Source organism: Gadus chalcogrammus, chromosome 21 (assembly GCF_026213295.1).
Source record: "Gadus chalcogrammus isolate NIFS_2021 chromosome 21, NIFS_Gcha_1.0, whole genome shotgun sequence".
Taxonomy (NCBI): Eukaryota; Metazoa; Chordata; class Actinopteri; order Gadiformes; family Gadidae; genus Gadus; species Gadus chalcogrammus.
In genome coordinates, this window is record NC_079432.1 from 19538162 (window position 1) to 19551667 (window position 13506).

The 13506-nt window shown below is 44.6% G+C and overlaps 1 protein-coding gene across 1 annotated transcript in view; it reads left to right on the plus strand.

The window, feature by feature from the left end:
* The window catches only part of man1a1 (mannosidase, alpha, class 1A, member 1), a 110344-nt gene that overhangs the window by 72093 nt on the left and 24745 nt on the right, over window positions 1–13506 (plus strand). The window contains exon 5 of the mRNA XM_056581136.1: window positions 7658–7752. Within this exon, the coding sequence (XP_056437111.1) occupies window positions 7658–7752 (95 nt within the window). The remainder of the gene's footprint in view (window positions 1–7657; window positions 7753–13506) is intronic.

Sequence of the window (13506 nt, forward strand, 5' to 3'; positions counted from 1 at the left end):
AACTAAGTAGGCTATCCCCTTTAAGAGAAAGTTAGTATCTGAAACGAAACAGTTGTCATACAACTGTTCATATTATCAAAAGCAACCTATATTCACTTGTTTAATAAGATTGCGATCAAGAAGAATGATCAATACATATAACAGATAGTGATAATTAAAGGAAGTTGATGATGGTAGTTTACCACTATTTATGGTAGTTTACCACCGTTCAGAAATTTGTTACAGTATCGAGCGGGGTTTCCACATTAAAGCTTTGGGTTTAATTCCAACTAGAGATTGAGCGTGTGCAACAGAGTGATAAGTCTATGATGGTAGTGTACCAATATGGATGATCAATACATATAATCAGATAGGGATAATTAAAGCTCTATGATTGTAGTTTACCACTATGGATGATCAATATACAACAGATAGTGATAATTTTAGGTCTATGATGGTAGTTTACCACTATGGATGATCAATACATACAACAGATAGTGATAATTATAGGTCTATGATGGTAGTTTACCACTATGGATGATCAATACATGCAACACATAGTGATAATTATAGGTCTATGATGGTAGTTTACCACTATGGATGATCAATACATACAACAGATAGTGATAATTATAGGTCTATGATGGTAGTTATGAATACAGTTGAATCTCATTCTCACTATCATCATCAGCAGGGTTTCCTTCTGGGTTAGTCTGATGGAAACCTTTCTCTTGCAGTCTGATGGAAATTGGCCGCTGTCTCACTTGCTCTGGGGGTTAATGTTCGTCTGCTGCTCTGCATCACTTCCTGTACCACGGTGTTGACCTTTGTTGAGGGAGAAAGTAGAAGCGCTTGTTTTGATGCAGCTGATGAATCAAAACAAAAATGCAGAATAATCATCATCATTTAGGAATGAGATCACATAGTAATAATATATAATCGTGATTTGAATATCATTAATGGTGCAGTCCTATTTCACGGTACATGTTGCTACAGAATTAAATACTAAAAACCTCCACGAGCTACAGACACACATCTGGATACACAAATCCAGCTGGGAGGTGGAACAGGAAAGGACTTCCTCATCTTCTTCTGTCATGTCTTCTCATGGGATGACAGTGTTTTGTGTTGGCAGGCCAATAGTGTCGGACGGTCTGCATAGACAGACGTCACTGCTACAGCTCAGCTTGGCCAGGAAATCCTGTTCAGTTGCTGAGAAAATGGGTTCCCTTATCACGCTTTACAGGATAAGAGAGGAAAATACATTTGTTTTCCATGTTTGTTTGTATTAGTTTTTATTGCATACATGATTTTATAGGAACAAATATTGCATGTTATATTGTTTGTATACATGCAATGCATATTTCTTACTATATGATTATTTTTTTGCATGCATGCAAAATAAAAATAATTTAGTACATGATACATTGCCAAATCAAGGTAATTGACCAAATACAAGGGATTAAGATCCCTAGTATTTTATCCATTTGAACTGGGTTAATCCACTTGAATAAGGGGTGCAGCATACCAGAGGGCAGATAAGATTGAAATCCAGGTTGCAGAATGGATAAAACAATAATCCAACACTATAAATCATGACTAGCGCTGGCATTATCTTTTTACTGAATGGAAACACTTGACGAGTGGACATGATCAGAGATCAACACGTTCCCCAGTTTAGAACACTCATCGCCTATTTTATAGTCAATGTTGAAATATAGAAACTGTGTGTGTGGGGGGGGGGAATCAGAACTGTGATTGCAAACTTCAATGTGCAGAGTTGGTATTGGTACGTTGACTTTGGTACATCTCACTTTCGACTCCATTAAGTCAAAAGTCAGATGTACTGCTCCTAAAAGGGTGTGGCCTGTGTTTGACCCTTGTTACGAGCACAGCGGTGAAGGGCAGGGTGGCCAGTGGTGGACTTGCATCATCATAGTTCACGCGTTTCCGTCCCAGTGTGGTCGGGGGAATGGTTTCATCTACCTTATGAAACCATGATTACTTTGATGGCTGTTGATGTGTCCTTGGGCACTTGAGGTCTTCACACATCATCCCAGTGGAGCAGTCAGAGCTGCTGCAGGCCATTCATCATCGCTCCTTGCTCCCCTCAAACAGCCCCCCCTCCCCTCAAACAAGCATACATACTTATTTCAAATAACACTTAGGCCCATGACACAAGGATCAAGACAAAAAGTCAGACGTAAAATGTAACCAATCAATGGGCCTAATTAAAAAGGTAAACAGTATGCATCCACGTTTTAAATGAGGTATTAGGTCAACATTCTGGCCTGAATCCCATTGAGCTGCCATTGTGCCCAGCGCCACGTGGATTACACTTTGAAATGGCATAATGCTAACATGTTTACTCAAAGGCTACATCCAGCTCCCCTCTCCCTCCCCTGTTAGGATTGGGCCTTTTTGTGCAGTGAGGAAACGTTTGAATCCCTCACTCCTTTCCTCCTGTTGCTGCTGCGGCGCTCACTCTATATAAAACAAATCCATAGATGGCACTTACTAAATTAGTTAGACCTTTTAGCTTATAACTTTAGCAGTCTACTTTTCTGCCATGTGTGCTTTCCGGTACAGGAGTGTTCCTGTGTGTTCCTTGTGGGCAGACATAGGAATACCATGCCCAGAAGTTTAACTGGAATGGGTGAATCGCTCTTAGCCCACAGGCCTTACCCGTTTACCAGTAAAACAGGTACCCAGTTTACCAGTTAAACAGGTACCAGATTACCAGTTTAACAGCTACCCGTTTACCAGTAAAACAGCTACCCATTTACCAGTAAAACAGGTACCCGTTTACCGGTGAAACCGGTACCCGTTTACTGGTGAAACAGGTACCCGTTAACCGGTGAAACAGGTACCCGTTTACCGGTGAAACCGGTACCCGTTTACCGGTGAAACAGGTACCCGTTTACCGGTGAAACAGGTACCCGTTTACCGGTGAAACAGGTACCCAGCCACTGGCTCACGAGGAAATGCGGTTGAATGCTACCATCTTTCCAACCTGGGGGTGTTGTGGATCATTTGTTTCTAATCCCATAATGGGTCTCCCGGTGGGCTCACTGTTCCCGGGGCGAAGGCGCTCCAGCAGGCCGGGCTCCCTTCCCTCCGGTGGACACAAGGGTGTATTAATCTCTAGAGCAGGCTTGGTGTCTCCCTGGTTTAGCATCTCTTTGGGAGGTCGATAAGCAACATGTTTCTATGAACGTCTTCCTAAGTGAACTAGAGATTGTTTCAAACTAGCACGGGGGCCCGACCCTCCTCGGTGAAGTCTCATCTCTGTTCACTGGGGCTGGCTCCGTCCCTCTCCCGGCCAACCTCCTGATGAACCAAACACCAGCTATGGAGCCATTTAGATCTGAATTTAAAGGTCACATTATAACAACATTTTATAGGTTTATATTAGATATTCAAACATCCCAGCCCGGCCACTCAGTAGCTGGCTTTGGATAGTCAGCTTATCGTGCAGCTTTCCTTCCCACTGCCATCCATCAACCAATCTCATGTGCCTTCCCTCTTCAAATATTCTCCAGGGTGCAATTTTCTATGTAAATTCATGCTTCTGGTTGGTGCCACATTTCCATGCCAGCCCTTTCAGAAATGTTGAATGTCAAAATGTTTAGCTGAGTCAGCGACTGCTAGCCTACAAATGTTTTCACCAAGAGGTGTGTGTGTGTGTGTGTGTGTGTGTGTGTGTGTGTGTGTGTGTGTGTGTGTGTGTGTGTGTGTGTGTGTGTGTGTGTGTGTGTGTGTGTGTGTGTGTGTGTGTGTGTGTGTGTGTGGGCAATTAAACAGGCCATTTATAGCATTAGGCCAGTTGTATTTGAAGTTGTATTCAAACGATCATCTCACACCAAACCATAATATACAATTTCAATAAACCGACTCAAGCAAAACGGCAAGTAGTACATTGCTGTCAGAAAAGACACCCCACTTTAGTGAGGCTATCCATTGAAGGATCTTAAATGATGCAGTTAAAGACACTCCACACCTACAAACATGCAGGCTGTGACTGGGCTTTCTCAGATCCTCATTTCAGTATCGCTTTATAATGTCACCACCGGCCAGCTGCATAACGCATGACTAGGTTCAACCTGGTTACACACACACACACACACACACACCCACACACACACACACACACACACACACACACACACACACACACACAACCACACACACACAACACACCACACACACACACACACACACACACACACACACACACAAGCTGACAGCCTTCAGCAGGGCCTTGCTGTTGTCAGATTCTTTGACCTTGGTCTCCATAGGATTAATCTGTTCTGAGAGTTCGAGAATGAAAAGGTAGTCAACAGAAAAAGCATGTTACACTGAACAGAACTAAATATTGCACACACACGTTGTATGCGTGGTTAGTTTAGTCCTGTAGGGTAGAGGAGACACAGGGCTGGGGGGGGGGGGTCCTGGGATACAACGGCCCCTCGTTGCCAAGCCGCTGCTCCATTCATCCTAGTTAAGAGAGCTGTCCCGAGACCCACGCACACAACCACACACTGAACACACACCAAAGTGAGAGCTATAAGGGTTCACGAGGTGTACCAATGCCACTCCCCTTGCTCTGTCTGTCAGTTGTATTTCCTCCTAGCGCTGTTGTCCCCACTCTGTCTCACTCACGCAGGGCCACACGTAGCGCCACACGCTGTGAATCGACTGGCCCTTATTGTACAGCGGAAAGTGCGTTGTAGAGGGGAGACCTGAGGCTGAGCCTGCCTGCTGAGTCATTATAGCCTTGTGCTCCCATTACTCCTCTGAAAACCTAACATTATGATCAACATGCTTCATTTTGATACCATATTCATATTTTCTACGTCATTAGACATGTCACATGTGAATTATGATTTTCCGCAAAAACCTTTTCCAATATTGAGATTGAAATGTTTTTTTAGGTATAGAGTGAGTGGTATTGTTTTTGGCTGCTCCTGTAACAGCCCGTCAGTGATAGCGGTGGGAACCTCTGGTGCAGACTTCTGAGGGGACGGATTAGGAAGAGGACTCGCAGGTTTCCGGTGCAGCCGTAGCCCAAACTGTTAGAAAACGTCCATAAAATGAAAATTGGAGGAAGTTGATGAGTTCCATAACCAACACACGCTGAACGCCACTAACTCTAAGGACACAAAGTCGCGTTTCCTTTCCTCAACTGTTGAACTCAGCATTTCCCTTTGTTTGGGTCCCATCCTGCCTGAAAGATTCCACTGGACAGCTCAAAGCGAGAGAGGCTTTAGGAGGTCCTGCTGTCTTTGCACATCGATGGCTCCTTGATGTTCAATGTGAACACGGACTCACTGAGCGTTATCTGGTGGTGCTGCTGTCTGTTTGGTCAATACAGGTTTTTAGTCTGAAAAATAGTTGGTGCACTCTGTTTACACTATTCATACACTATTCTCTCTCTTTCTATTTTCTATTTTCTTGGCAAAAATAAGGGCATAATGTGCTGCTAAGTTACATCAACCTTCCATGTTAAGTGAAACTGTATTTGAGTCCATCCTTCGGTCCTTCTTGATAATTAGCACTCTACAGGTGCCTGAGCCCATCCCACAATGCAATGCACCACAATGAGGGTATGTCAGTACATTGCAGGATCAACACAACTCTGTCTGTCTGTCTTACTCTCTTGCTCTGTCTCTCGGTCTCTCGGTCTCTTGCTCGGTCTCTCGGTCTCTTGTTCTGTCTCTCGGTCTCTTGCTCTGTCTCTCTCTCTGTCTCTGCCTCTCAGTCTCTTGCTCTGTCTCTCGGTCTCTTGCTCTGTCTCTCGGTCTCTTGCTCTGTCTCTCTCTCTGTCTCTGCCTCTCAGTCTCTTGCTCTGTCTCTCGGTCTCTTGCTCTGTCTCTCGGTCTCTTGCTCTGTCTCTGCCTCTCGGTCTCTTGCTCTGTCTCTCGGTCTCTTGCTCTGTCTCTCGGTCTCTTGCTCTGTCTCTCTTTCTGTCTCTGCCTCTCTCTCTCTGTCTCTCTCTCTATTTCTCTCTCTCTCTGTCTCTCTCTCTATTTCTCTCTCTCTCTCTGTCTCTATTTCTCTCTCTCTCTGTCTCTATTTCTCTCTCTCTCTGTCTCTCTTGCTCTCACTCTCTGTGTCTCTTACTCTTGGTCTCTCTGCTGTAAGACAAACACTATCCTCACCATCCTTATCATTTTGACATCCATCCCCCTGAGGTCCCACTAAACAAAATAAGTAAGCACACACAGCCACACACACATCCATCTGACTGAGGACCTCCTGGGGGTTATGGGAGGAGAAGGCGTCTCCTGTCATCACTCGGAGGCAGGCTGCATTTGGTTTTTCACAAGTGATTTTGTTAAATTCCCTTTTGGCTTTTATCAGACCTTTTTCCGAGTTTATTCTTTGTTGTAGTCCTGTCAACTTGAATACCCGCTGTGTCTATGACCACAGTATATTCCTTTCTCATATTTGTGATGCATAAACCAGAAAGCGCTTATGAAGCAGGTTGAAAAGGTTTATATTTATATTATATGAAGAGATATTACTATATTATGTAAAAATGTTATTACTTTATTATGTAAAGATATTTTTACAATATATAACATATCGAGATGGCAGCATAATTGATAGAGTTCATTGTGCCTGAGGCGACCAATGTAAGTGTTCAAATCATGACATGAGATATCAGAGTAAAGAGACCAGCACAGAGGTTAAACCAACAACTACCAGATAACCCTGGGCTGTAGATTCTGGAGGGGTAATGGTCAGCAAGAGATTCATGAGACCACCGTTCATGATGTCAGCTCGTTTTTTAAGATCCCTTCTGGACATGGGAGGGAGATGGATGGAGGCTGGCTATCTGTGTAGCTAACTGTTGACACCGCTGGAGGTCGAAGGCCTCCAGAGGAGCTCTTATCAGATGGGCTTCCTATCAGCTGGCTGCAGGATGCTGTGATAAACAGGCAGAACGGCCACAAACGTACACAGACGAATGCACACCGCGATGTGGGGCCCGATGTTACAAGAGGCTTCCAGGCTCTGGGGTTGCCTAGTGGCTAAACCAGTGGGTGTGCGCTTACCAAGGGCATGGCTGCCTGGTTTGACCTCTATTCCTCACCTCTACTCGTACCGCTGCTCTGTGGGCTGTTTGTAGAGTAAATCCAAAACAGCGTGCATAGTTCTGGGAGGTTTAGGTGTTGAATGTCGTTGGACCTTAGTTGAAAACATAGAGTGGTTCAATTGAACGGGTGGATTTTATTCAGGGGTGGATAGTGATTGAGTGAGACAGGAGCGGCTGAATGGCGTGTTTCCTCCGTAGAGCCATCTAACCCAGGGGAGTTCACATTAGTACAGAGCCTGCGGGCTCTGTACTGCAGGCCTGAAACATCGAACCATGGTTAACGGTCCAACTAGGTCCATTAGTCCTTTGATATAGCACTCTCTGGCTAAGTGACTACCGGTATTTGTGAGTTGGCAGGTTTAAGTGCATCCAACTTTGAAGATAAGTCTTTGGCTTTGATTGCTGACTAAGTTTACAGGGATGTGCAATGTTTTTCCTGACTCACTCTGCAGGGAGATAATACATTAAGGGTAGCTATTCAAAGGAAAACAATCTGAATTTGAAGTCATTTGATTGTGTATGCATTCCTCTTTCTTCCCCAGCATGTTGGCCTCATGGTCTCTGTTGTCCTCCCAGGTCTTTCGGAGGAAGGCGGTGGAGCTTGGTGAAAGGCTCTTACCAGCGTTCAAAACATCGACCGGGATCCCCTGGGCCCTGCTCAACCTGAAGAGGTAGGTCCCTGCTCCTCTTCAGTCTGCACGTGCTCATGAGACCCGTGTGAGTCTGCTGCCATCTATGGGTCATCATGTGCATCAGCTATTATAGTCCATACAAAGGAGGTGGGGCTGCTAACTAAAGGCATTGCCAATATTGTGTTAATATAAACTTCTTTATTGGCCACCAGGTTCCATTCCCAGATAAAACACACGTGATCTGCAGCATGTTCTGTCCTGTTCTACAGAAATGGACTGCTGGCGTTCTGGAAGCCTTACACATGTTTGGTCTTTTCAGCTCTGTCCAAATCGTATAGCAACACGTCTCATCAAGTCTCTATAGAGTCCCAAACACTTCCACACATGCTTATCTAAGCTGCTCAGTGTGTTGGGAGTGTTGTAGGCCAGTCGTGTGTCTTGGTTTTAGTCAACATTAAGTCACGCGCCAGTGGCTAGTTCTTCCATGACAATAGGCTTTGATGATTGGCTAATGTTTCTGATCTCTACTGACCAGGTTACAGGCCATATTCAGCTCTACTGTCCTGCAGTGACACCGTCACTGGTTGGCCTCACACGAACAAACACACACACAAACCGACACACACACACACACCACACACACACACACACACACACACACACACACACACACTAGTTTAAAGATTGACTCGACTTGATGCCAAGGAGATTAGAACAGAGCCAGAGGCTGTTTGAACAAGCTGCTCTCCAGAACTAGATCCACAAAGAAGGTCCATGAAGAAAGCCCTTTAGTTTAGATTGGCCACATTAAAATAGCTTTTTGGAATAATATGCAAGGTATTTATTTGAAGATGACCAAAGGTGAGGTATAACTAGGATAAAAGGTCAATATAGGTCAGTGTTTGATCGGGACACAGTGTATGTAAACGGTCCCCAAGTGAAGGAGAACTGAGGCGTGTGTTGAGGTTTCTGTGTAGCCCAACGTTGGAACAGTTGTGACGATGTTAAACAAACATCAGGTTCTTTTTAAATCCTGTATGATGGTTTTAATTCTACCTGCACGTTGTGTTGCAGCCCTGTGCAGCACTTTGGGATTGTGCAAATGAAAAGCAAGTACAACGGAATGAGAACCTGAGACTTTTCTGACATACTAACGCAGTAGCCTATGCAACGCACAATACTGTGGGACTCGACACAGAGCACAATACTGTGGGCTCTACACAGAGCACAATACTGTGGGCTCTACACAGAGCACAATACTGTGGGGCTCTACACGGAGCACAATACTGTGGGGCTCTACACAGAGCACAATACGGTGGGCTCTACACAGAGCTGGAGACGTTGTAAAAACAGAAAAGGGCTACATCTTGACGGCTGGATTGGCATGGTGGCATATGGGTAATCTACTTCTCCTATTTGAAAGGGTTTGTCAACCAAATACATAATGTTATATTGTGGATTGATTGGTATGCATTGTCTCTAGTCCTATGGCCAAGAGAGTCTCCAGAGAAGTGTCCGGTGTCCAGTCACTGATGAGCAGTACATGCCGGACAGTAGGCAGCCAACCCTACAGCCCATAGCTTTGTTTCATAGACGGCTCCTTATCTTTGCCTCCAGGCTGTCGAACGCTGTGAAGTAATCATGACCTTGAAATGGTATTTTAGCAAGCATGCAGGGTTTATGATAAAAAGTACAGTTTTAGTAAATTGGATTATACATGATGCATAATATTTTATATTAATATTCTTAGTGTTCCTAATCCAGTAATATATATTACAGGATTACAGCAACAATATTGACTTTGAAATATATAAATAGAATCATATGATTATTTGATGCGTGACTAAAAGATTTGTATAATATAGTGGTTTCTTTAGAATATGAGATATATAAGACTGTCTTGATAAATCTATGTCCGACATGGTATATGTGCAGCAGGAAGGATTCAGCAGGAAGGGAGCTATGGAACTGGATGACGTTTGTTTTTCAATTACTAAATGTTGCCTCCTAGTCGGCAGTAGGTGAATATAGGAAAGCCGAATGGAGATTTCCAAATGCTTGGCGGGTCCAAACCCAGGGATACATGCGCCGGTCGGCTATGGAAAGCCAAGAAGGCCACAATCCGGACCTAGATTGGCGCGGTAAAAGTACAAAACCGCACGGAATCCGTACGGAATCCGTACGGTTTGGCAAGAATTCCGTACGGAATCCGTACGGTTTCCGCCCGGTTTCCGTACGGATTCCGTACGGATTCCGTACGGATTCCGTACGGTTTCCGTACGGTTTTGAATGACTAATAGCCGCGGCTATTAGTCATTCACTCCGGCTATTAGTCATTCACTCCGGCTATTAGTTATTCACTCCGGCTATTAGGTATGCAGAACGGGCCCCTCCCTCTTCTTTGCTTGACCACTAAGTTTGAAGGCTGTCTAACCAATCAGAGCTGCAGTGCCTCGATGTTTCGCTGTAACATAAAGCTGTGTTGTCTTTACTAGTTTCACTACAATGTAATGACCACCATTAGCTAGCGGAAAATACATTTGTGTCTAGTACAGTGATATATTTGTATATGTTAGGCTATATATTGAGATGGCAGTGTGCGAAATACCCGACAATATTCGGGGATGTCCTCATCCCCAGATTGTTCTCGATATGCAGTAGCCAGCGAGGCCATAACATTACACATAACATGAACATGAACTGAATAAATGCCAGGTATATAGCATATCGGAGACGGGCACACAATCAGTGCATTTGCAAATGAGAGCCTGCAGTATGACCGATCTTGTGACATTATTTAACCATCCATCTACAGCTAATACGATCAGACCGATACATCATTGATCACATATAAGCCCATTACAAGCCCAACATCACCACGGCAGGTGCGCTCTCTCTCGCACATTCACACAATCACTCCAACTTCTCCAACTCCAAGGCAAGACTGTTTCACTAAGAGCCCAATCAACCACAACTAAACAGCCTACATATCCAAAACAATTCACAACAATCAGTTCATTGCGTCTATCTTCTGTTTTGCGCACATGGCTAATTTGCATCCTCGCACATGACTGTCGGCTCCGCTTGTCAAAAAAATAGAACGTATTTGTGAATAAATGCTTTTCATTCTGAATACTGGACTTGGTGAGCTTAAATAGGCTACATTTAAGTGACCTTTAGTGAGATGGCCTAAAACGGAATACAAATTAATTATTCTAGGACATAGGCTTTCAGGATCAATGTATCCTAATTAGGGCTGTCAAAATTGCTCAAAAATGACATTCGAATGTTCGTTTGGAAAAAAATCACGAATTCGAACTATTCGAATATCTGGTTGCCTATTTTACGCAGTTGCCGTCAATATGTCAATAATGCGACAAAACCATGGTTCAAATTAGTGGGATATATATATATCTAATATATAGGGCGGCGGCTTCCTGCTGGGCATTTCCTTACTTTAAAACGAGGGACATCGCGAACAGACGGAGGCTCATTCACAAAGCAGTTAGGCGCTTGTACCGCGGGAGTGTTTTTTCACATTCGAATATTATGAGGGACATCGCGAACAGACAGAGGCTCACTCACAAAGCAGATAGGCGCTTGTGTAACCGAGCGTTGGCACTTAGATATTTATGTGACAAGAATGACACAAGCGTGGAAGGGAAAATAGTCTAGTTTACTTAGTACCTATCAGAAGTCACCCAGTCACAGCGTGAGAGCTGGAATACCTATATCCAAGTACGGAAACCCCGAGGGGATAAAATACATTCGCTCTTCACAATACTAGTCTGTTACACTTGTACCGCGGGAATGTTTTTTCACATTCGAATATTATGAGGGACATCGCGAACAGACAGAGGCTCATTCACAAAGCAGATAGAGGCGCTTGTACCGCGGGAGTGTTTTTTCACATTCGAATATTAATTTTCACGTTCGAATTCGCGTTTTTGGATACATTTCGAACGAATATTCGAACTTTGAATATTCGTTGACAGCCCTAATCCTAATGCACAACTTTGCCCCTCCCTGTTATAAAATAACGCGCATCGCAACAACTTTAGCCAATGCAGGCTCCTATTGCTTTACCAGTGTGTTTAAAGTGTGTGCGCGTGTGTGTGTGTGTGTGTGTTGTCATGTAGGCTATAGATATAGATTGATTGTCTTGGCTTGCTTGCATCCATGAAATATTGTAACGTCAAGTAGAAACACTTCCTTCAACAACTTGCTCTACACACACACACACACAGACACACGACTCTCTCCGACCACATGTCACAAGATCGGTCATACTGCAGGCTCTCATTTGCAAATGCACTGATTGTGTGCCCGTCTCCGATATGCTATATACCTGGCATTTATTCAGTTCATGTTCATGTTATGTGTAATGTTATGGCCTAGCTGGCTACTGCATATCGAGAACAATCTGGGGATGAGGACATCCCTGAATATTGTCGGGTATTTCGCACACTGCCATCTCAAGATATAGCCTAACATATACAAATATATCACTGTACTAGACACAAATGTATTTTCCACTAGCTAATGGTGGTCATTACATTGTAGTGAAACTAGTAAAGACAACACAGCTTTATGTTACAGCGAAACATCGAGGCACTGCAGCTCGATGTTTCGCTGCTGCAGTGCCTCGATGGACAGCCTTCAAACGTAGTGGTCAAGCAAAGAAGAGGGAGGGGCTCGTTCTGCATACCTAATAGCCGGAGTGAATAACTAATAGCCGGAGTGAATGACTAATAGCCGGAGTGAATGACTAATAGCCGCGGCTATTAGTCATTCAAAACCGTACGGAATCCGTACGGAAACCGTACGGAATCCGTACGGAATTCTTGCCAAACCGTACGGATTCCGTGCGGTTTTGCACTTTTACCCCGCCATTCTAGGTCCGGATTGTGGCCTTCTTGGCTTTCCATAGTCGGCAGCCGGGATTTGAGGGCTGTAATTAAATTGCTAACTGTGAATCAATCGCGCCTCAATGTCGTTCCCCCAGGAAGAGGAACAGGGAGATGGATATCAGGGGGGGGCATAAACGCCGATAGACAATGGAGTGACAAGGAAGTGCAGAAAGAAAGTAGGCCGCTGCCGGCGTGACAGAGAAGGCGGCCGAGTAGGGCGCCCGACAAGGCCTGCAGCGCAGAGTTGAAATGATTCCTCCAGCTCTGGGCTGGGATGCCACGATTTGCCATGGTCATCCTTGGAGATGCCTCTTCCTCTCTCACTCTCTGATGGATTGATCTCCCTCCATGACGGCCCCGTGGTGCATCTTGGAGTGGTCAGGGCGATTTTGGCATACTGTTCGCGGCCTTCGCCTGCAGGCTTTACACCTCGAGACCGCGGTACATATAGGTACAGCGTTATTTTCAGAGGGAGTCCGGTTCACACTCTGAAAGGGTTGATGCAATACTGCAGATACATCATCCTGATGAACTGGTTCAGCTTACCCACCTGCTGTTCTAGACTCATGTTGCTAGCAGATTTGCTAAACACCTGCAACCCAGCGTGCTGTGAGTGGATGAGTCACGCCTGGCTAAGACATTTATCTATGTTTTTTGACATAATTGAGGCGCCTAACCCAGTAGGGTGAAGACCGTCTCTCATGAGCACACCAGGCAACCCCACAAGGAGGGCCAGTTATCTATGAAACCAAAGCCCTGCTCTGAGTCTGAACTATATCGTGCCAGCCAGCGATTTCGATACAATAATCTGCTATAACGCATCATTACCCTTATCGGGGAGTGAAAATTAATCGATGCCGACACATCTTTCTGGCAAAGTCAC